The sequence below is a fragment of the Oncorhynchus tshawytscha genome, linkage group LG10 (assembly GCF_018296145.1).
Source record: "Oncorhynchus tshawytscha isolate Ot180627B linkage group LG10, Otsh_v2.0, whole genome shotgun sequence".
Taxonomy (NCBI): Eukaryota; Metazoa; Chordata; class Actinopteri; order Salmoniformes; family Salmonidae; genus Oncorhynchus; species Oncorhynchus tshawytscha.
Window position 1 is genome coordinate 38,053,983 of NC_056438.1, and position 26,044 is coordinate 38,080,026.

The 26,044-nt window shown below is 41.1% G+C and overlaps 1 protein-coding gene across 2 annotated transcripts in view; it reads right to left on the bottom strand.

Moving 5' to 3' along the window:
* Positions 1-26,044, bottom strand: part of myo10 (myosin X) — a 255,739-nt gene that overhangs the window by 186,795 nt on the left and 42,900 nt on the right. Inside the window, exon 2 of one of the 2 annotated variants that reach the window (XM_024419927.2) lies at positions 12,707-12,805. In XM_024419927.2, the coding sequence (XP_024275695.2) occupies positions 12,707-12,805 (99 nt within the window). Of the gene's footprint in view, positions 1-12,706; positions 12,808-26,044 lie in introns of those variants that run through there. The other variant, XM_042328542.1, reaches the window with a different exon arrangement.

Consider the following 26,044-nt stretch of genomic DNA (forward strand, 5'->3'; position numbering starts at 1 on the left):
AATTTGGACTCACCAGATGTCCATGCCTTGTGTTTCTTGGCCCAAGCAAGTCTCTTATTTTTACTGGTGTCCATAAGTAGTGGTTTCTTTGCAGCAATTCGATCATGAAAGCCTAATTCACGCAGTCTCCTCTGAACAGTTGATGTTGAGATGTGTCTGTTGCTTGAACTCTGTGAAGCATTTAATTTAGGCTACAATTTCTGAGGCTGGAACTATAAGGAACTTATCCTCTGCAGCAAAGGTAACTCTGGGTCTTTCTTTCCGCTGGCGGTCCTCATGAGAGCCAGTTTCATCATAGCGCTTGATGGTTTCTGCAACTGCACTTGAAGAAACTTTTTCCGCATTGACTGACCATGTATTACAGTAATGATGGACTTAATTATGGGGTATTGTGTGTAGATTGATGAGGGAAAAAATGATTTAATCCTTTTTAGAATAAGGCTAAAAAGTAACAAAATGTAGTGAAAGTCAAGGGCTCTTGAATATTTTCTGAATGCACTGTATAATCTCAGACATAAATCAATTCCCTATTATATATATATATATATATATATATATATATATATATATATATATATATATATATATATAAGCCTATATATATAAGCCTATATATATATATATATATATATATATATATATATATATATATATATATATATATATATATAAAAGCCTATATATATATATATACATATATATAAAAGCCTATATATATATATATATATATATATATATATATAAAAAAAAAAGCCTATATATATATATATATATATATATAGGAAGTTATGAGACAATGAATTCCCACGAAATGGTGGGAGAAAGCGCATATATAGATCACCAGTAGTAGCCTATATTTACTGTTAATTCCCATAATTTCTAATCTACAATGTTTGTTTGGTTACAGTAATTTCTGTTAATGCATTCAATGTATTATCAGGGCCTAAAATGTACTTTTTGTTTAATTACCATTCAAAATATTTTCTCCAGCTAAAATTACACACACAAAAAAAACAGATGAGCATGCTTTGTAATGTTTCAAAAACAAACATGTATTACTAATAAGAAATAATGTATTGTTTAATACAGGATTTTTTTGTGACCTGAGCCTTTTAACCAGAATATCAAGATGAGACAAACATTTTCACCTGGCCCTTTAAGGGCGGGAAGTTACCGTGGTAACGCTACTGGAGAGTCATGTCCCTGTGAGAGTGAGAGTCTGACTAATAGCTGTATTGTCTTCTCTTCTCTATCAGCTGAAACTCAAACATAGAAAAACAACCTAGTATGTGAACAAAAAATGTAAATAGCCAAGAAAGACAAGGACAAAGTCCCACTTCAGTAGACTTTCATTTCAAGTAAATTAGACCAACTTATGCCTGTGCATAGCACTTCTAAAAATGAATCGTTCACTCAGCTCTCTACATGCGCACAGCCCCTTGCCAGGCACTGTTGCACCTCGAGGTGAGTTGGGATTTGTAGTTTGTTGACTTTACCAGCTTTTAAACAAAATGGCAGAAATACTTTGAAAACAGCTACTGCAGCATTTACTTTGCTATAAATTAGATCATACATTACTATTTGTATTCACAAATGCGAGTGAAATTGTCACACTGTGGAGCCCTGACCACCCGCCAAGGTGGCTGGTGAAACGGACATCTTATACCCACCAATGCCAAAATTGACCCGCAGGTGGCAGGTGTTTATTTGATTGTATTATTATTATTACATTCATTTACATTTGTCATTGTCGGACATTTATTTTGAAGATCTCACAACCCATGCTGCACTTGTGAGAATTATATTTATGAGTTTTTTTAAAATCAAATCAAATTTTGTTGGTCACACATGGTTAGCAGATGTTATTGCGAGTGTAGTGTAATGCTTGTGCATCTAGTTCCGACAGTGCAGCAATATCTATCAAGTAATCTAACAATTCCACAACAACTACCTAATACACACACATCTAAGTAAATGAATGGAATAAGAATATATACATATAAATATATGGATGAGCAATGACAGAGCGGTATAGGCAAGATGCCATAGATTATATTTTAAAAATGGTATATACAGTATATATGAGATGAGTAATGCAAGATATGTAAACATTATTAAAGTGGCATTATTAAAGTGACTAGTGATCCATTTATTAAAGTGACCAATGATTTCAAGTCTGTATGTAGGCAGCAGCCTCTCTGAGTTAGTGATGACTGTTTAACAGTCTGTTGGCCTTGAGATAGAAGCTGTTTTTCAGTCTCTCTGTCCCAGCTTTGATGCACCTGTACTGACCTAACCTTCTGGATGGTAGCGGGGTGAACAGGCAGTGGCTCGGGTGGTTGTTGTCCTTGATTACCTTTTTGCCCTTCTTGTGAAATCGGGTGCTGTAGGTGTCCTGGTGGGCAGGTCGTTTTTCCCTGGTGATGCGCTGTCTAGACCGCATCACCCTCTGGAGAGCGCTGCAGGTTGTGGGCGGTGCATTTGCCGCAACCAGGCTGGGATACAGCCCGACAGGATGCTTTCAATGGAGCATCTGTAAAAGTTTGTAAGGTTTCTTTTAGGTGACAAGACAAATTTCTTCAGCCTCCTGATGTTGAAGAGGCGCTGTTGTGCCTTCTTCACCACACTGTCTGTGTGGGTGGACCATTTCAGTTTGTCCGTGATGTGTACGTCAAGGAACTTAAAACTTTCCACCTTCTCCACTGCTGTCCCATTGATGTTGATAGAGGGGTGCTCCCTATGCTGTTTCCTGAAGTCCATGATCATCTCCTTTGTTTTGTTGACGTTGGTTGAGATGTTATTTTCCTGACACCACACTCTGAGAGCCCTCACCCCCTTCTTGTAAGGCTGTCTCATCATTGTTGGTAATCAAGCCTACTACTGTTGTGTCGTCTGCAAACTTGATGATTGAGTTGGAGGTGTGCATGGCCATGTAGTCAAAAATTGGAAACAGGAAGTACAGGAGGGGGCTGAGCACGCACCCTTGTGGGGCCCCAGTGTTGAGGATCAGCGAAGTGAAGATGTTGTTTTCTACATTCACCACCTGGGGGCGGACTGTCAGGAAGTACAGGACCCAATTGCACAGGGCGGTGTTGGGACCCAGGTCCTCAAGCTTAATGATGATCTTGGAGGGTACTATGGTGTTGAACGCTGAGCTATAGTCAATGAACAGCATTCTTACATAGGTATTCCCCTCTCAACCACACTGCACACTGCCCTAACCCATCTGGACAAGAGAAATACCTATGTGAGAATGCTGTTCATCGACTACAGCTCGGCATTCAACACCATAGTACCCTCCAAGCTCGTCATCAAGCTCGAGACCCTGGGTCTCGACCCCGCCCTGTGCAACTGGGTACTGGACTTCCTGACGGGCCGCCCCCAGGTGGTGAGGGTAGGCAACAACATCTCCTCCCCGCTGATCCTCAACACTGGGGCCCCACAAGGGTGCGTTCTGAGCCCTCTCCTGTACTCCCTGTTCACCCACGACTGCGTGGCCACGCACGCCTCCAACTCAATCATCAAGTTTGCGGACGACACAACAGTGGTAGGCTTGATTACCAACAACGACGAGACGGCCTACAGGGAGGAGGTGAGGGCCCTCGGAGTGTGGTGTCAGGAAAATAACCTCACACTCAACGTCAACAAAACTAAGGAGATGATTGTGGACTTCAGGAAACAGCAGAGGGAACACCCCCCCATCCACATCGATGGAACAGTAGTGGAGAGGGTAGCAAGTTTTAAGTTCCTCGGCATACACATCACAGACAAACTGAATTGGTCCACTCACACAGACAGCATCGTGAGGAAGGCGCAGCAGCGCCTCTTCAACCTCAGGAGGCTGAAGAAATTCGGCTTGTCACCAAAAGCACACAAAAGCAAACTTCTACAGATGCACAATCGAGAGCATCCTGGCGGGCTGTATCACCGCCTGGTATGGCAACTGCACCGCCCTCAACCGTATGGCTCTCCAGAGGGTAGTGAGGTCTGCACAACGCATCACCGGGGGCAAACTACCTGCCCTCCAGGACACCTACACCACCCGATGCTACAGGAAGGCCATAAAGATCATCAAGGACATCAACCACCCGAGCCACTGCCTGTTCACCCCGCTGTCATCCAGAAGGCGAGGTCAGTACAGGTGCATCAAAGCCGGGACCCGAGAGACTGAAAAACAGCTTCTATCTCAAGGCCATCAGACTGTTAAACAGCCACCACTAACATTGAGTGGCTACTGCCAACACACTGTCAATGACACTGACTCTACTCCAGCCACTTTAATCATGGGAATTGATGGGAAATGATGTAAATATATCACTAGCCACTTTAAACAATGCTACCTTATATAATGTTACTTACCCTACATTATTCATCTCATATGCATACGTAGATACTGTACTCTATATCATTGACTGCATCCTTATGTAATACATGTATCACTAGCCACTTTAACTATGCCACTTGGTTTACATACTCATCTCATATGTATATACTGTACTCGATATCATCTACTGTATCTTGCCTATGCTGCTCTGTACCATCACTCATTCATATATCCTTATGTACAAATTCTTTATCCCCTTACACTGTGTATAAGACAGTAGTTTTTTTTTTGGAATTGTTAGTTAGATTACTTGTTCGTTATTACTGCATTGTCGGAACTAGAAGCACAAGCATTTCGCTACACTCGCATTAACATCTGCTAACCATGTGTATGTGACAAATAAAATTAGATTTGATTTGATTTGATTTGTCCAGATGGAATAGGGCAGTGTGCAGTGTGATGGCGATTGCATTGTCTGTGGACCTATTGGGGCTGTAAGCAAATTGAAGTGGGTCTAGGGTGAAACTTAAGGTGGAGGTGATATGATCCTTGACTAGTCTCTCAAAGCACTTCAAGATGACAGAAGTGAGTGCTACGGGGGGATAGTTCAGAAAATGTATTCATTGTCTTTTGTTTGAAACGCTCCTGTCAATGTTGAGTTAGGAAAGAACCTGATTATGCATATAGAAGTAGGACTAGTTGGCCTCCTGAGTTTCCCAGTGCTAGCTGTGCCATTAGAGATCCTGGTTCAAGTCCAGGCTCTGTCGCAGCCGGCCGTGACCGGGAGACCCGCGGTGCCGTGCACAATTGGCCCAGCGTCATCCAGGTTAGGGGAGGGTTTGGCTGGCAGGGATGTTCTTGTCCCATCGCACACTAGCAACTCCTGTGGCACGCAATGCATGCTGACACGGTCGCCAGGTGTACAGTGTTTCCTCAGACACATTGGTGCAGCTGGCTTCCGGGTGAAGTGGGCATTAGAGCTGCTCGGCTTGGCAGGGATGTGTTTCGGTGGACGCACGGCTCTAGACCGTTGTCTCTCCCGTACGGGAGTTGCAGCGATGGGACAAGACTGTAACTACCAATTGGATACCACAAAATTGGGGAGAAAAAGGGGTAAAAAAAAAGTCTACATGCCCTGCGTGCAAATGTAGGCCTATAAATATGCCAATTTGGAGATATCTGATAATATTTCTCATTGTCTTAACTCACCACCACTAATAAGCTGTGGAGCTTCTCAAAGTATATTTTCTTCACCTCAAACAGCAAGTAAATGAAGACTGTTTTTATAATCTACTGAGAATCACAATAATTCCTCAAAGTATTTGAACAATATTTCCAGCTCTCTCCATTTCAATAACTACTCCGCAGTCTGAAAATGTAATATCTGATCCAGTGGAAACGTCCTAAAATACCTGATTATTTCTTATCCCTTGCACAAATAGCCTACAGCTGGTGCGGGAATATTGCAGATTAACCACAGACAATGATCTTGAGATACAGGACTATTATAAATTAAAATGAACTGTTCCACAAAAATCTGCATATGAAAATCATAACTGGCACTCAGATCGGTAGAAAAGATAAGATAAATTGGCACTCCAAATGGAAAAGGTTGCCTGTAGCCTATTGGTGTAGCCTATTACCAGCAACTTCAGGAGCATAACGGCAGAATCTGTGAAGGACCGCAGCAGCGGGAGGAGGGTTCGGAACAGGTTTTTTTTCTGGTTAGGCTATCTTGATCTCTGGCTCTCTTGAGTCATTTGTGTCTTAATTATTTAATGCAACAGCCGGATTAAAGCATCAGACAAATTCAGTACTTATAGCCTAGTTGATTTTCTTAAAACATATATGGAAAAATACACGTTTAAAGATTTAGAAGAAACTACTTCTCGTGGTCGACAAATTTTTTGTTGGTGTTGTCGGGGACAGCCCTAGTAGAAATGCAGGAAATTAGCTTTAGATGCCCAAAACAATTCTGAGGGAGGACACCCAGACCCACCGTCAGGTTATGTCCCCCCCTCTTCTAAAGTTGTGCCCCTGTGTTATACACCAGTACAATATCCTTTACAACTCTGTTCCATGATTAAAAAAAACAGACATAAAAAAGTTCCCTTTACACTGCATTTACCTCAATCTCTTACACAAACAATACCCATTCAGGTACCTGTATGTATACAGTATTAGGAAGGCATTTCTTACATGGAATAACAACTCAATATCATAAACAATTCTTACTGTGCTCCATTTCTTCTGTAAAACAGACAATGCCAATATAATTGACCTAAATCATATACCTCAGCAGAGTGCCTGTGACATCTTTACATGATATCTACCAACTAAACCGCTCTATGTGTGAGTCAACCTGACAGCAGTGAGACACCTTAAGCCCTTAAAGGGATTGACCGTGAAACACTGCTTTGTGCTGAGCCAAAATGGATTTAAAACCTAACAACACATATTGACACAAGCCAAGACACTTCTGACTGGTTAATGGCTTTGAGGTCATTGTCGGATAGACCATTTTTAACCCTTTAATACAGTAAGCTAAAACAGGATCACACATTGTTTCTTGGTAGTCTTCAATAACACAGAAATACGAGCCTTTGGTCATTAATATGGTCGAATCCGGAAACGATCATTTCGAAAACAAAACGTTTATTATTTCAGTGAAATACGGAACCGTTCGGTATTTTATCTAACGGGGGGCTTCCCTAAGTCTAAATATTCTTGTTACATTGCACAACCTTCAATGTTATGTCATAATTACATACAATTCTGGCAAATTAGTTCGCAATGGGCCAGGCTGCCCAAACTGAAAACATTTTAATGAATATTAAGAGTACAGGAATATTTCTGGCATTGTTCGAAAGCTCGGATTGTACCCTATTTATGGGAATCACTGTTATTTACCCCAATCCTAAGGTTACAATGGGAATAAAAGAGCTGTATGTTTAAATTGTTTAACCTGTAGCCAATGTTCTATAGCCTATGCTCGAGCTTTTGCTCGCCTGAGGTAGACTAACTCATGATGAGCTGTAGACTACACTATTAACCAAGAGAGTTTTCATCTGTATTTTTCAAAGCTGTATAACAAAACAAAACAACAAAAGAAAAAACGTCCTATCACTGTCAACTGCGTTTATTTTCAGCAAACTTAACATGTGTAAATATTTGTATGAACATAACAAGATTCAACAACTGAGACATGAACTGAACATGTTCCACAGACATTTAACTAACAGAAATGGAATAAGTTGACCCTGAACAAAGGGGGGGTCAAAATCAAAAGTAACAGTCACTATCTGGTGTGGCAACCGGCTGCATCAAGTACTGCAGTGCATCTCTTCCTCATGGTCTGCACCAGATTTGCCAGTTCTTGCTGTGCAATGTTACCCTACTCTTCCACCAAGGCACCTGCACGTTCCCAGACATTTCTGGTGGGAATGGCCCTAGCCCTCACCCTCCGATCCAACAGGTCCCAGACGTGCTCAATGGGATTGAGATCCGGGCTCTTTGCTGGCCATGGCAGAACACTGACATTCCTGTCTTGCAGGAAATCACGCACAGAACGAGCAGTATGGCTGGTGGCATTGTCATGCTGGAGGGTCATGTCAGGATTTATTTATTTTTTACCTTTATTTAACTAGGCAAGTCAGTTAAGAACAAATTCCTATTGTCAATGACGGCCTAGGAACAGTGGGTAGCCTGCAGGAAGGGTACCACATGAGGGAGGAGGATATCTTCCCTGTAACGCACAGCGTTGAGATTGCCTGCAATGACAACAAGCTCAGTCCGATGTTGCTGTGACACACAAACCCTGACCATGACAGACCCTCCACCTCTAAATCGATCCCGCTCCAGAGTACAGGCCTCGGTGTAATGCTCATTCCTTTGACGATAAATGCGAATCCGACCATCACCCCTGGTGAGACAAAACCGCGACTCGTCAGTGAAGAGCACTTTTTGCCAGTCCTGTCTGGTCCAGCGACGGTGGGTTTGTGCCCATAGGTGACGTTGTTGCCGGTGATGTCTGGTGAGGGCCTGCCTTACAACAGTCCTACAAGCCCTCAGTCCAGTCTCTCTCAGTCTATTGCGGACAGTCTGAGCACTGATGTAGGGATTGTGCATTCCTGGTGTAACTCGGGGCAGTTAATGTTGCCATCCTGTACCTGTCCTGCAGGTGTGATGTTCGGAAGTACAGATCCTGTGCAGGTGTTGTTACACGTGGTCTGCCACTGCGAGGACAATCAGCTGTCCGTCCTGTCTCCCTATAGCGCTGCCTTAGGCATCTCACAGTATGGACATTGCAATTTATTGCCTGGCCACATCTGCAGTCGTCATGCCTCCTTGCAGCATGCCTAAGGCACGTTCACGCAGATGAGCAGGGACCTTGGGCATCTTTATTTTAGTGTTTTTCAGAGTCAGTAGAAAGTCCTCTTTAGTGTCCTAAGTTTTCATAACTGTGACCTTAATTGCCTACCGTCTGTAAGCTGTTAGTGTCTTAACGACCGTTCCACAGGTGCACGTTCATAAATGTTTTATGGTTCATTGAACAAGCATGGGAAACAGTGTTTAAACCCTTTACAATGAAGATCTGTGAAGTTGTTTGGATGTTTACTAATTATCTTTGAAAGACAGGGTCCTGAAAAAGGGATGGTTCATACTTAATGAGTATATACTACATACTATATAATATTAGTTTATTTTAGTATACTGTAAACTAACGATATTGTTTCAGTTGAGCGTACTAGAGCTTTGCCTGTCTATAGGAAGTTGATGCTCTTGCTATGTAACCTCTTGCTAGCTTGTTAGCATAGAAAATTACTAGCTAAACATTTTAAGATTTTGGGTGTGTTTGTAAATTCAATCTTGAGTGCCAGAGCATGCTCTGGTTGTTTGTAAATCCAGAGCGTTGTCAGATTGTCCGTTCGAAAATTCAGAGCATTACACTCTCGGAGCCTTCAGAGCACACACTAGACACTCTGGCCGAGGAGTAACGCTGATCCGAGCGATCAACAGCAGTCAAGCACCCAAGCTAACTGGCTAACGTTGGCTAGCTATTTCCACACAAATGAGAGAACACCTCACTCTGACCATTTTACTCTCCCTAGCAGAGCTGGTTAGGCTGTTTTCATGTTATCTAGAGGATTGGTGACTGTAACTGTGCTGCGGGCAACAATTTAATTACTCTTTATTTTGCAGACATTTACTGACACTGACCATATTCAGCGGGTGTTGAACATTTGTAAATTCATCAGTTATTATGTGCGAGAGTGCTCTGAAATTGGAGTAGATAGCCAGAATTAACAATGCCCATTGAAACACACAAGGACTATAACACTTAGCTAAGAATTATGTGAATAATCAAGTCAATAAATGTTTGGTAGGAGATAGTAAATATACTGTCTGGCAAGTTTTAGTAGCCAACTAACATAAGGTAACTAGCTAACATACCGGTAGATACTGCTGTAATGCTATGCGGTTCGTAAGGATAGCATAGCTGACAAATTGTCAGACAAAATAATCTGTAACTTAACTTATTTGAAAAGTAATTACTTTATTACATTGCTCAACATTTTCTAATTAGTTAGTTAAAGCAATTAATTTAATAATTAGTTAAAGCAATGCATTTGTATCCATTCTCGTCGGACTTCGGCTGCTTATTTTCCGTCATTTTCTTAAACTCTGAAAACCACGCCCAGTTTCTGGAGAATTGCATTATGGGCCCTAAAATCACGGAAATAGTGTCTACTGCTTGTATACTTTGTATTTTGGCGAATTTAGTACAACATCCGGGAACTTTTGGCATACTAACTATATCCTTACTATGACCAATAAGCATACTACATACTCAATTTGGGTCACAAACAGTATGGTTAGTATAAGTATTCGAACTTAGCTTAATAAGACTAAAACTATACCTAAAATATCTGACAAAATTAACACAGGTTTAAAGGGGAAGCTCGGGATTTTACAAGTTGATGTTAGATGTTTCCTCACCCTCAGGGTAGTATTTTGGCCAGGAGGAACCATGCTTCGGTTTTCTGTAAGTAGCCACTACAAAATTCAGCTAACTTTATCCACATTAGCTAAAAATCTAAATGGGAAATTCATGGCAAAATCAACTGAAATCAACTCTATACTTGGTTTGTTTTGGCCATTAAAAAAAAGGCAAACACATGCCTTTATCACTTCATTTGATTGCTAGCTAGTGGTGGCTAAAGTTCCCAGAAATGGCTAAATGTAAATTTCCGACTAAATAGACATACCCAAAAGTTAACGTGTAATTCTGATTCATGATTCTGACATTCTGACAATTCATGATTCTGACATGCCAATACTTGGTATATTTGGAAAGAAAACATCTGGGAGATTATGAGGAAATGATCAGAAGATAGATAGGAGTTACATAGTTCAGAATACATAAGATCAAGCAGACACAAAATAACAGTTTATTTTTAAAGTAGTCTTTCATTGACAAGATATAACTGAATTATTGATGCTCAGAGCTGGAATCACATCAGATGGCTCCCACAACATGTGAAAAATATCAGGGGAAAAAATGGGATTGATAGACCTAACAACTAGAAATGGGCAGATGTTTTAGTAAGTGGTGTTAGCTGTGGTCACGGGACGTTTCCAAGTGTCCCTAAACCTCTCCAAAGTGGCATATGGATGTAAATTAGATCATTCCAGTGATATTACATATTACATAAATGCTATTTGTTCAGTATAAAAGCACAATTTCTACCATATTAACCTCACTTAAACAGCTCAAACAATCTTCTTACGTTCAGCCATTCATCAGTCATTTGTGTAAGTGTGTACGTTGAGTGTCCTTCACTAAAGCGTGCTGAAAGTCAGTTGTTAATTTGTTTACTGTGAAATAGCATTGTATCTGGTTAAACACAATTTTTTCCAAAAGTTTACTAAGGGTTGGTAACGGGGTGATTGGTTGGCTATTTGAGCCAGTAAATGGTGCACTACTATTCTGGGGTAGCGGAATGACTTTTGCTTCCCTCTAGACCTCAGGGCACACACTTTCCTTTAGGCTTAGATTGAAGAGATGGCAAATAGGATTGGTAATATTGTGGCAATGTTAGCCAGTTGAGCTAAAGCCTGCATGTCTTGGGCTAGTAACTGAAAGGTTGCTGGATCGAATCCCCGAGCTGACAAGGTAAAAATCTGTTCTGCCCCTGAGCAAGGCAGTTAACCCACTGTACCCCGGTCGTCGATGATATGGATGTCAATTAAGGCAGCCCCCCCGCACCTCTCTGATTCAGAGGGGTTGGGTTAAATGCGGAAGACACATTTCAGTTGAATGCATTCAGTTGTACAACTAACTCGGTATCCCCCTTTCCCTTTCTTGAGGTTTCAGTCAAGGTGAATCCTCACACAAGCATGGTTCACCACCCACCTCCATTACGGTGGCTAAATTCATTGACAGGACTGTGTAAACGTGAGTGTTAGTTGTCTGTCAGGGCTGTGTCAACTTCAGTGGCATCAATGCTCTCTTTCTAAGGTGTTGTTAGCAACTGACCTCTAGGGAGTTAAACCCAGCAGCCTAAATAACAAACCCAACAGTGTTTTGAGTTGTGGGTAAGTGAAACCAAAAGTACACACCAAAACACAGTGGTGTTCAAAGTGACCTTACAGAGTGTTTAATAAGCAGTAAACCAGGCATTTCAAGAGCCTGTCCCACAGCGTTTTATGGGTGTATCAGCCTGCACTACCAGTATGCTCTTCCCTGTATGCTGGTTGCCTCCTCTGTAGTGCTCATCATCAAACCATTGTTAGAAGTTGATGACCACTTGCTTCAAAAGCAAACACAACAGTATTGTAAGAAAAACATTCTTCAAGTAACCTATATTGAGTTGTATAGGCATAGTAGTGTCCAGCCTTTATTTGAGTCCTTTCCAGGACCATCCTCTTTAGAGAAATCATGCTTTATATGTTGCAACAATAAAAAAGGTTTATTTCCGGTCTGAATATTCCTAAAACATAGTTGATCATTTGGCCTTAGAATTTAAAATTCCATTGAAGTTAATTAGATTTTTGCGCTATGACACCTAAACGAGCTACAAACCTGTCGATCCCTTGTTTTCACAATATATGGATCAAAGCATAAAAAAAAATACATATTTTCCTTTTTCCCCAAGGCCTGCTGTCCTGTGTTTCTAACATGCTATGTATATTGCCTATGTTGTGCTGCCAGATACTTTCAATGCAGGCAAGGTTGGGAAAAGGGGGATCCCAACCAATAAACACAGAACTCTGGCAGCCCCAAAAGTAGGTAAGCACCACCTTGAGGTGTTGCCAGATTTTTATTGTAACTCACTTGGGTGAATATTTTTTTCTTTAAGGGGAGTGTTATGGTCTTACCTGTCCATATTCAGTAGCGAAAACCACCACGCCTCCAGAGCAAGAGGAAACAGTGCTGGGGAGGTACTGATCTTCCTCGCGTAACCACACACGGGCGCCCTGTATAAAGAGACAAATAGTCACCATTGAGACTAGCGTGTCTTTTTCAAGGGAGCACGGCATATACAATTTCATAGATAAAAAAAAAATGAATACAATAGAATAAAGTAAAATACAGCACAACACAAATTGTACAAATAACTAAACCTGTAAATTCAAATTGCCATACTTCCTAGACTTGTATTCACTCAGCTACTGGAACTTCTTAATAGGAACATTAAAAAAATGGAAAGTAAGGTTCCTAAACATGTAATGAATATTATCAAATGACATAATCTTGCAGAACTCAACTTCACAGACCACAATATCAAACAATCAAAAAAATATAGCAAAAAAAAAAACTTCCCAGTATAACAATAAAATCACACTGGTCTTTGTTTTGTCACCTCAGATATACAGTACCAGTCAAAAGTTTGGACACACCACCTCATTCAAGGGTTTTTCTTTATTTATACTATTTTCGACATTGTAGAATAATAGTGAAGACATCAAAACTATGAAATAACACTTGAGATTTGAGATTCTTCAAAGTAGCCACCCATTGCCTTGATGACAGTGACTTTCAACGTGGCACTGTCATAGGATGACAGCTTTTCAGCAAGTCAGTTTGGAAAATGTCCGCCCTGCTAGAGCTGCCCCGGTCAACTGTGAGTGCTGTTATCGTGAAGTGGAAAAATCTAGGACTTTGGCGATGTCATCTATAAAATAGCCTCCAACACCCTACTCAACAAATTGGATGCAGTCTATCACAGTGCCATCCGTTTTGTCACCAAAGCCCCATACACTACCCACCACTGTGACCTGTACGCTCTCGTTGGTTGGCCCTCGCTTCATACTTGTCGCCAAACCCACTAGCTACAGGTTATCTTCAAGTCTCTGCTAGGTAAAGCCCCACCTTATCTCAGCTCACTGGTCACCATAGCAGCACCCACTCGTAGCACTCGCTCCAGCAGGTATATCGCACTGGTCACCCCCAAAGCCAATTCCTCCTTTGGTCGCCTTTCCTTCCAGTTCTCTGCTGCCAATGACTGGAACGAACTGCAAAAATCACTGAAACTGGAGACTCATATCTCCCTCACTAGCTTTAAGCACCAGCTGTCAGAGCAGCTTACAGATCACTGCACCTGTACATAGTCCAACTGTAAACAGCCCATATATCTACCTCATCCCCATACTGTATTTATTTATTTATCTTGCTCCTTTGCACCCCAGTATCTCTACTTGCACATTCATCTTCTGCACATCTACCATTCCAGTGTTTAATTGCTATATTGTAATTACTTCGCCACCATGGCCTATTTATTGCCTTAATTCCCTTATCTTACCTCATTTGCACTCACTTTTCGTTTTTTCTACTGTATTATTGACGGTATGTTTTGTTTATTCCATGTGTAACTCTGTGTTGTTGTATGTGTTGAATTGCTCTGCTTTATCTTGGCAAGCTCGCAGTTGCAAATGAGAACTTGATCTCAAATAGCCTACCTGGCTAAATAAAGGTTTAAAAGTTTAAAAATAAACATGCGACAAATACAACCGGTGTAGTAGACCTTACTGAGAAATTCTTACTTAAAAGCCCTTTACCAACAATGCAGTTCAAGAAATAGAGTTAAGAAAATATTTACAAATAAACTAAAGTACATTTTTAAAAATAAAAGTAACACAATAAAATAACAATAACGAGGCTATATAGAGGGGGTAGAACCGATTCAATGTGCGGGGTACAGGTTAGTCGAGGCAATTTCTACATGTAGGTAGGGGTAAACTATGCATATATACTATGCATAGATAATAAAGAGTGAGAGAAGAAGCAGGGTAAAAACAAAATCAAAGGGGGTGTCAATGTAAAGTGTCCGGGTGGCCACTTGATTAATTGTTCAGCAGTCTTATGGCTTGGGGTTCAGTGACTTTAGGTGGCTTAATAATTTCTTTCAACAATAAAATATGATTTACCAACATTTCTGAAAATGGATACGGTGCATTCAGAAAGTATTCACACCCCTTGACTATTTCCACATTTCCACGTTTTGTAACATTACAGCCTTATTCTAAAATGAATTCAATAAATAAAAAATCCCCATCAATCTACACACAACACCCCATAATGACAAAGCAAAACCTGGTTTGGAGAAAGTTTTGCAAATGTATTAAATATAAAAAACAGAAATAGCTTATTTACATAAATATTCATACCCTTTGGTATGATACTCGAAATTGAGCTCAAGTGCATCCTGTTTCCATCGATCATCCTTGAGATGTTTCTACAACTTGATTGGAGTCCACCTTTGGTAAATTCAATTGATTGGACATGACTTGGAAAGGCACACACCTGTCTATATAAGGTCCCACAGTTGACAGTGCATAGTGCATGTCAGAGCAAAAAGTCATGAGGTCAAAAGAGCTCTGAGACAGGATTGTGTTGAGGCACAGATCTGGGCAAGGGTAACAACAACAACAAAAAACACAGTGGCCTCCATCATTCTTAAATGGAAAAAGTTTGGAAACACCAAACATTTTCCTAGAGCTGACCAAACTGAGCAATCGGGGGAGAAGTGCTTTGGTCAGGGAAGTGACCAAGAACCCGATGGTCACTCTGACTGAGCTCCAGAGTTCCTCTGTGGAGATGAGAGAACCTTCAAGAAGGACAACCATCTCTGCAGCACTCCATTAATCAGGCCTTTATGGTAGAGCGGCCAGACGGAAGCCACTCCTCAGTAAAAGGCACATGACAGCCCACTTGGAGTTTGCCAAAAGGCACCTAAAGGACTCTCAGACGATGAGAAACAAGATTCTCTGGTCTGATGAAACCAAGATTGGACTCTTTGGCCTGAATGTCTCGAGGAAATCTGGCACCATCCCTACGGTGAAGCATGGTGGTGGCAGCATCATGCTGTGGGGGTGTTTTTCAGTGCCAGGGACTGGGAGACTAGTCAAGATTGAGGAAAAGATTAATGGAGCAAAGTACAGAAATATCCTTGATGAAAACCTGCTCCAGAGTGCTCAGGACCTCAGACTGGGGCGGAGGTTCACCTTCCAACAGGACAATGACCCTAAGCACACAGCCAAGACAACGCAGGAGTGGCTTTGGGACAAGTCTCTGAATGTCCTTAAGTGGCCCAGCCAGAGCCCGGAATTGAACCCGATCAAACATCTCTGGAGAGACCTGAAAATAGCTGTGCAGTAACATTCCACTTCCAATCTGACATAGCTCGAGAGGATCTGCAGAGAAGAATGGGAGAAACTCCCCAAATACAGGTGTGCCAAGCTTGTAGCGCCATACCCAAGAAGACTTGAGGCTGTAATCGCTGCTAAAGGTGCCTCAACAAAGTACTGTGTAAAGGGTCTGAATACTTATGTAAATGTTATATTTCATTTTTTTTAAATATAAATTTGAATTTTTTTTCCAAAAACCTGTTTTTGCTTTGTCATTATGGGGTTAGGGTTAGATTGATGTCTGTGGATTGATGAGGGAAAAAAAATATTTAACCAATTTTAGAATAAGTCTGTAAAGTCAAGGGGTCTGAATACATTCCGAATGCACTGTATATAGCATTTTGGAATGAAACTCTTACACACTGCAGCTTTGAACTTCTGAACCCCCTTACACGGAATGCTCATTATCAAAAACTCCCATGTATGTCACAGCGGCTGATGACTAATCGCTTTTGACAGGCAGCTGCATAGCGTTGACCTTTCCCTTAGCCAATAGGGTCACAGCTGTCAGGAACTGGGAAACGTATTACGGATTCAGGTTACAGGAGGTTTATACCTGGGGCACACTTTAGCATACTCAGGAGAGCAGTAACCATTGTGGTATATTGAGGCCTTTAACTTTTGTGACTAGGGGGCAGTATTTTCATTTTTGGAAGAATAACGTTCCCGTAGTAAACGGTATATTTTGTCAGGACAAGATGCTAGAATATGCATATAATTGAAAGCTTAGGATAGAAAACACTCTAAAGTTCCCAAAACTGTAAAAATATTGTCTGTGAGTATAACAGAACTGATATTGCAGGCGAAAGCCTGAGAAAAATCCAATCCGGAAGTGCCTCATGTTTTGAAAGCGCTGCGTTCCAATGCGTCCCTATTGAGCAGTGAATGAGCTATCAACCAGATTACTTTTCCTCCATATTCCCCAAGGTGTCTACAGCATTGTGACGTAGTTTTACGCATTTATGTTAAAGAATACCCGTAAGTGGCTACATTGCGCAACTGGTCACCTGATGGCTCCCAGAGTGATTCTCGCGTAAAATACAGAGGTAGCCATTATTCCAATCGGTCCTACTGAAAAACCAATTGTCCCGGTGGATATATTACCGAATAGATATTTGAAAAACATCTTGAGGATTGATTATAAACAACGTTTGCCATGTTTCTGTCGATATTATGGAGCTAATTTGGAATATTTTTCTGCATTTTCATGACTGCAATTCCCGGGCGATTTCTCAGCAAAACGTGAAGAACAAACAGAGCTATTTCGCCTACAAAAATAATATTTTTGGAAAAAAGGAACATTGGCTATCTAACTGGGAGTCTCGTGAGTGAAAACATCCAAAGCTCATCAAAGGTAGACAATTTAATTTGATTGCTTTTCTGATTTTCGTGACCAAGTTACCTGCTGCTAGCTGGACAAAATGCTATGCTAGGCTATCGATAAACTTACACAAATTCTTGTCTAGCTTTGGCTGTAAAGCATATTTTGAAAATCTGAGATGACAGGGTGATTAACAAAAGGCTAAGCTGTGTCTCAATATATTTCACTTGTGATTTTCATGAATAGGAATATTTTCTAGGAATATTTATGTCTGTTGCGTTATGCTAATTAGTGTCAGTCGATGATTGCGCTCCCTCATGCGGGATGGGGAGTCACTAGAGGTTAATGAGCGTGGACAATTGAGGTGGAACACAACTTCTGAAGAGGCTTCTATTTAATGTGACCTAGAGGTTTTGTACTTTTTGTTGTTGTTGTGAATGTTCACAGCTTTACAGCTGGATAATTACTAATTACTCAAGTTGTTTTTTTCTCCGTGAGCCCAACTTGGAACTGGCAACCCACTGGACATAAGTTTTTACTGGGTGTATATGAACAGAAGTAAAAGTGTGTCGAATATTAATGTTCTCAAATGTTTAATTCCAGCTGATCAGAGGTCTCTTTAGCTATTCACCTCCTGATGCCAAAGTTACACTTGGGATATGGAACACTGATCCTAGATCAGACAAAGAGTTTCACTTTGCACATAATATGACCCCTATCAGTCAGGCAGTCAATAATCTCATATCTTTGAATTACAGTGCCTTGCGAAAGTATTCGGCCCACTTGAACTTTGCAACCTTTTGCTACATTTCAGGCTTCAAACATAAAGATATAAAACTGTATTTGTTTGTGAAGAATCAACAACAAGTGGGACACAATCATGAAGTGGAATGACATTCATTGGATATTTCAAACTTTTTTAACAAATCAAAAACTGAAAAATTGGGCGTGCAAAATTATTCAGCCCCCTTAAGTTAATACTTTGTAGCGCCACCTTTTGCTGCGATTACAGCTGTAAGTCGCTTGGGGTATGTCTCTATCAGTTTTGCACATCGAGAGACTGAATTTTTTTCCCATTCCTCCTTGCAAAACAGCTCGAGCTCAGTGAGGTTGGATGGAGAGCATTTGTGAACAGCAGTTTTCAGTTCTTTCCACAGATTCAGACTCGATTGGATTCAGGTCTGGACTTTGACTTGGCCATTCTAACACCTGGATATGTTTATTTTTGAACCATTCCATTGTAGATTTTGCTTTATGTTTTGGATCATTGTCTTGTTGGAAGACAAATCTCCGTCCCAGTCTCAGGTCTTTTGCAGACTCCATCAGGTTTTCTTCCAGAATGGTCCTGTATTTGGCTCCATCCATCTTCCCATCAATTTTAACCATCTTCCCTGTCCCTGCTGAAGAAAAGCAGGCCCAAACCATGATGCTGCCACCACCATGTTTGACAGTGGGGATGGTGTGTTCAGGGTGATGAGCTGTGTTGCTTTTACGCCAAACATAACGTTTTGCATTGTTGCCAAAAAGTTCAATTTTGGGTTCATCTGACCAGAGCACCTTCTTCCACATGTTTGGTGTCTCCCAGGTGGCTTGTGGCAAACTTTAAACAACACTTTTTATGGATATTTTTAAGAAATGGCTTTCTTCTTGCCACTCTTCCATAAAGGCCAGATTTGTGCAATATACGACTGATTGTTGTCCTATGGACAGAGTCTCCCACCTCAGCTGTAGATCTCTGCAGTTCATCCAGAGTGATCATGGGCCTCTTGGCTGCATCTCTGATCAGTCTTCTCCTTGTATGAGCTGAAAGTTTAGAGGGACGGCCAGGTCTTGGTAGATTTGCAGTGGTCTGATACTCCTTCCATTTCAATATTATCGCTTGCACAGTGCTCCTTGGGATGTTTAAAGCTTGGGAAATCTTTTTGTATCCAAATCTGGCTTTAAACTTCTTCACAACAGTATCTCGGACCTGCCTGGTGTGTTCCTTGTTCTTCATGATGCTCTCTGCGCTTTTAACGGACCTCTGAGACTATCACAGTGCAGGTGCATTTATACGGAGACTTGATTACACACAGGTGGATTGTATTTACCATCATTAGTCATTTAGGTCAACATTGGATCATTCAGAGATCCTCACTGAACTTCTGGAGAGAGTTTGCTGCACTGAAAGTAAAGGGGCTGAATAATTTTGCACGCCCAATTTTTCAGTTTTTGATTTGTTAAAAAAGTTTGAAATATCCAATAAATGTCGTTCCACTTCATGATTGTGTCCCACTTGTTGTTGATTCTTCACAAAAAAATACAGTTTTATATCTTTATGTTTGAAGCCTGAAATGTGGCAAAAGGTTGCAAAGTTCAAGGGGGCCGAATACTTTCGCAAGGCACTGTAAATGAAAGTGAATGGATGTCGTTCTTTTTTTCTTCTGTTTTTAGCTCAAGCCATCCTCTAGCAGTTCCCCCTGCCCATGAAGAGAGTAGCTTTGTACCAAACCAAATAACCAGGAGGCCTCCGGGGATGCCTCTTAAATGCATAACCACATGTGTGCAGTACTCATTAGTGTGACCGGCCAATGTTAATGAGAAAAACATACTGTGCTATTTGAAGAATGGTTTGGCAAGGGCCATGGGGTCCCCTTATTGAACTGGGCCAATGATTGACCTCTGACCCCTGACCCATAAGCCCTACACCTGACTGACCTGGATGACTTGCTGAGTTCTGTCTGAACCGGCACCTGACTGAGAAGAGATGCAAGGAAGAGAGAGATAGAGAGGGGTTCCAACTGTTACCCCTTCACCTACCGACCCAGCCACCCACCCAACCACCAACCCACACAGGTTGCATGTCTACCCTATCAGCAGTGTATCAATGGAGAGCAGTAAGTTGTTCTAATCTAAACCCTGGACAGACTCCCGCTGAAGAGAGAAAACACACATGTTAGAAGAACAAGGGATCACCTAGGAAGAGATAAATCTGGACTACAGGGTAAACTCATAAAGGAACTCATCTTTCCATATGAGAAATGTGACTGATTAACTTTATTCAAAGCAATAGAATTTCAGAGGTTTTAGAGAAAAATAAATATTTTAAAATGAGTTTACAAAACATAAAGAGCACCTGCTCTTTACATGATATACAGTGCCTTGCAAAATAATTCATCCCCATTAGCGTTTTTCCTATTTTGTTGCATTACAACCTGTAATTTAAATGGATTTTTATTTGGACTTCATGTGACATACACAAAATAATCCAAATTGGTGAAGTGAAATGAAAAAAATTACTTGTTTAAAAAAAAATTAAAAATTAAAAAACGGAAAGGTGGTGCGTGCATATATATGTATTCACACCAGTTGCTATGAAGCTCCTAAATAAGATTTGGTGCAACCAATTACCATCAGAAGTCACATAATTAGTTAAATAAAGTCCACCCGTGGACTAAGTGCCACATGATCTGTCACATGATCTCAGCATATATGTTCTGAAAGGCCCCAGAGTCTGCAATACCACCAAGCAAGGGGCACCACCAAGCTAGCGGCACTATGAAGACAAAGGAGCTCTCCAAACAGGGCAGGGACAAAGTTGTGGAGAACTATAGATCAGGGTTGGGTTATAAAAAAATATCAGAAACTTGAACATCCCACAGAGCACCATTAAATCCATTATAAAAAATGGACAGAATATGGCACCACAACAAACCTGCCAAGAGAGGGCCGCCCACCAAAACTCACAGACCAGGCAAGGAGGGCACTAATCAGATAGACAACAATGAGACCAAAGATAACCATGACGGAGCTGAAAAGCTCCACAGCGGAGATTGGGGAGCTGTCCATAGGACCACTTTAAGCCGTACACTCCACAGAGCTGGGCTTTACGAAAGAGTGGCCAGAAAAAAAGCCATTTCTTAATGAAAAAAAGAAGCAAACACGTTTGGTGTCCACCAAAAGGCATGTGGGAGTCTCCCCAAACATATGGAATAAGGTACTCCGGTCAGATGAGACTAAAATGTAGCTTTTTGGCCATCAAGTAAAACGCTATGTCTGGCGCCAACCCAACACCTCTCATCACCCCAAGAACACCATCCCCACAGTGAAGCATGGTGGTGGCAGCATCATGCTGTGGGGATGATTTTAATCGGCAGGGACTGGGAAACTGGTCGGAATTGAACGAATGATAGATGGTGCTAAATACAGGGAAATTCTTAAGGGAAACCTGTTTCAGTCTTCCATTGATTTGAGACTGGGACAGAGGTTCACCTTCCAGCAGGACAATGACCCTAAGCATTCTGCTAAAGCAACACTTGGGTGGTTTAAGGGGAAACATGTAAATGTCTTGGAATGGCCTAATCAAAGCCCAGACCTCAATCTAATTGAGAATCTGTGGTATGACTTAAAGATTGCTGTACACCAGCGGAACCCATCCAACTTGAAAGAGCTGGAGCAGTTTTGCCTTGAATTTTTTTTCTCCCAGTTTCTTGATGTGCCGAGCTTATAGAGAAGGTTGCTCTACAAAGTATTGACTTTGGGGGGTGTGTAGTTATGCACGCTCAAGTTTTCCGTTTTTTTTTTGTCTTATTTCTTGTTTGTTTCACAATTTAAAAAATATGTTGCGTAAATCAAATGATACTACCCCCACAAAATATATTTTTAATTCCAGGTTGTAAGGCAACAAAATAGGAAAAATGCCAAGGGGGTGAATACTTTCACAAGCCACTGTAGACTGATCAGGTGAATCCAGGATAAAGTTATGATTCGTTATTAATGTCACTTGTTAAATCCACTTCAATCAGGATTTTTAAGCCTTGAGACAATTGAGAGTTGCCTTTTTGAAGAGGGTATGGTTGTAGGTGCCACCGGTTTGTGTCAAGAATTACAACACTGCTGGGTTTTTCACACTCAACAGTTTGCCATGTGTATCAAGAATGGTCCACCACCCAAAGGACATCCAACCAACTGGACACAATTGTGGGAAGCATTGTAGTCAACATGGGCCAGCATTCCTGTGGAACGTTTTTAATACTTTGTAGAGCCCATTCCCCAAAGAATCTGAGGGTGCAAGCGGAGGAAGGTGTTCTTAATGTTTTGTATACTCAGTGTATATCAATGTATGAGAATTAACAGAAAAGTATTCATACCCCTTGACTTATTCCACATTTTGTTATGCAACAGCAAGAATTCAAAATGGATTTAATAGATTTCCTTCTCATCCATCGGAAAACAAGGTGAAAACATGTTTTGAAATATGAAATATCTCATTTACATAGGTATTCGCATCCCTGAGCATCCATGTGAGAACCACCTTCGGCAGCGATTAAAGCTGTGAGTCTTTCTGGGTAAGTCTGTAAGAGTTTTGCACACCTGGATTGTACAATATTTTCCCATTATTCTTTTCAAAATTATTCAAGCTTTGTCAAATTGGTTGTTGATAATTGCTAGACAACCATTCTCAAGCCATATATATTCAAGCAGAGTTAAGTCAAAACTGTAACTCGTCCACTCAGGAACATACACTATCTTCTTGGTAAGCAACTCCAGTCTAGATTTGGCCTTGTGTTTTTGGTTATTGTCCTGCTGAAAGGTGAATTCATCTCCCAGTGTCTGGTGGAAAGCAGACTGAACCAGGGTTTCCTCTAGGATTTTGCCTATGCTTAGCTCCATTCTATTTGTTTTTTTATCCTGAAAAACTCCCCAGTCCTTAACTATTTCAAGCATACCCATAACATGATGCAGCCAACACTATGCTTGCAAATATGGAGTGTGGTACTCACTAGTGTGTTTTCTTGGATTTGTCCCAAAAATAACACTTTGTATTCAGGACAAAAAGTGAATTGCTTTGCCACATTTTTGAAAGTATTACTTAGGTGCCCTGTTGCAAACAGGATACATGTTTTGGAATAGTTTTATTCTGTACATGATTCCTTCTTTTCACTTTTTCAATTATGTTAGTATTGTGGACTAACTACAATGTTGTTGATCCATAGTCAGTTTTCACCTATCACATCCATTATTATTATTTTTATTTCACCTTTATTTAACCAGGTAGGCTAGTTGAGAACAAGTTCTCATTTGCAACTGTGACCTGGCCAAGATAAAGTGTAGCAATTCGACACATACAACAACACAGAGTTACTCATGGAATAAACAAAACATACAGTCAATAATACAGTAGAACAAAAGAAAACAAAAAGTCTATATACAGTGAGTGCAAATGAGGTAAGTTAAGGAAATAAATAGGCCATGGTGGCAAAGTAATTACAATATAGCAATTAAACACTGGAATGGTAGATCGGCAGAAGATGAATGTGCAGGTAGAGATACTGGGGTGAAAAGGAGCAAAATAAATAAATACCAGTATGGGGATGAGGTAGGTAGATAGCCCATCTGTAAACAGCCCATCTATGTACAGGTGCAGTGATCTGTAAGCTGCTTTGACAACTGGTGCTTAAAGCTAGTGAGTGCGATGTGAGTCTCCAGCTTCAGAGATTTTTGCAATTCGTTCCAGTCATGGGCAGCAGAGAACTGGAAGGAAAGACGACCAAAGGAGGAATTGGTTTTGGGGGTGACCAGTGAGATATACCTGCTGGAGCGTGTGCTACGAGTGGGTGCTGCTATGGTGACCAGTGAGCTGTGAGCTGAGATAAGGCGGGGCTTTACCTAGCAGAGACTTGTAGATAACCTGTAGCCAGTGGGTTTGGCGACGAGTATGAAGCGAGGGCCAACCAACGAGAGCGTACAGGTCGCAATGGTGGGTAGTGTATGGGGCTTTGGTGACAAAACTGATGGCACTGTGATAGACTGCATCCAGTTTGTTGAGTATAGTGTTGGAGGCTACTTTATAGATGACATCACCGAAGTCGAGGATCGGTAGGACGGTCAGTTTTACGAGGTTATGTTTGGCAGCATGAGTTAAGGATGCTTTGTTGCGATATAGGAAGCCGATTCTATATGGGAAGCCGATGCATCCCCTTTGTGTGGCCGTAATGCCCTCTAAAAAAATCACATTCCTTTTGCGGCCAGTGGCCGTTGTGCCCTTGGGCTGAATATTCTAATTACATTCTCCCGGCTGTGTGCCTAAGCACCTCTTACTCACATGGCTCTCAGTCACGTGATTGGGTCTTTCTCACAGGCTACAAGTGAAGACAGACACACCAGGGACGCAACTGCACGAGTCCTTATCCAATTCCGAGGCGCATATTGAAGACATTGGAAGAACTGTCCTCATTTACTTTTTGTCAGCCATTCTGTGCGAGAAATACATATTCCAAACATAATCATAAAAAAACTTGTTTTATGCAATGAGCCTGACGCAACAGATGAAAATGTTTAGCTTAAAATGTTGATAAACTATGAGGCTATTTCTACACAATGTGCAATGTGCACATGGCAGTAGGCTACAAAGTGCCAATGTTCCATTATCGGGAAAACACCATTATCAAAAGTGACCGCAAATGTGATTATGCATGTAATGCTTTTATTATAATGGTGCATTTTTATGGTGAAAATTAGTTCCCCCAAACTCACGTATGTATGTCAGTTAGGCTCTACACCCCTTGTAAAGCGGATTAATGTGCTTCATTTGAACAAGTTATTTGGCCACTTTAGTGGTGATACGAATCTTATCAAAACATATAGGCCTATGGGCTAGGCTACATGAGGTGTGCGACTATGATTTGAAAAAGTTGCCAAAATAAAGCATGCCCTGTTTGCCTTCAGCTGGTCATCATTCACAAGTGATAATATATAATTCACAAGTAATCGGTTAATATTGTCACCCATCACATTATTCTTTATTTAATATTGCCTTTACCTATAATACATAATATATGTGTGAAATTTGTTTTGATTTAGAATGAACCATTATCATGCACCTGTATCGAAACAGAGGCAGCGAAAAAAGATACGTCATCTATGCACTTAAATAGAGAATGGAGGAAGCATTTCCGTGGCTCATTTTCATGCCAGCCAGGCAGGCTATTACACCTGTTGTAAAGATAAGCAATGTGCTTAATATTAGGAAAGTTGAGAAATAAATATAGCAGGCCAAGCCTATAGAAAGCTGACGGGATCCTCCTATTTTTAATAGATGCCATCACTCGGTTTTCTCATGCAATTGCATTGCCTATAGAAATGTTGAGCAACATCAGCTCATGGGCTCTCATGAAGTGTTTGATTTTTGATTTGATTGATGTCGGCGTGATTAGAGGAACAACAGAGTGTGGGGTACCAGGCAGTTAGCAAGTTTGGTAGCCTACTAATGATCATGACTAAACGGTCACATGGAATTTGACTGCCATCATGACTCGTGACCTCCGATGTGGCAGTAATATGGTCACTGTAATAGCACTATTCTTGGTCACTGTATTCAGTGTGAATTCAACCCTAAAGCTTACTGTGGCTGGACCAGTATGACCCAGACCTTACCAGAAATCTATCTCAAGGGATTGAGAATTTTTAATAACATACCGCCAGCCAAAATGATTGCATTTAGCCTCAGTTTTCCTATAACCCAACAGCAATACAACCACACATAAGCTAGCTAGCGTTAGCCTCGATGTTTACCACATGTGAACTCTGCCTTCGAGAGGCTCTGAGGCCCTTCCTGACCTGATCCCAGCATCGATATCTCTTGCAGTCAAAACCAAAACACACAAACACAACTCTCACCCTGACACTCTTCAAGTCAGGTGGAAAATTAAGTGAAAATGAAGCCACTG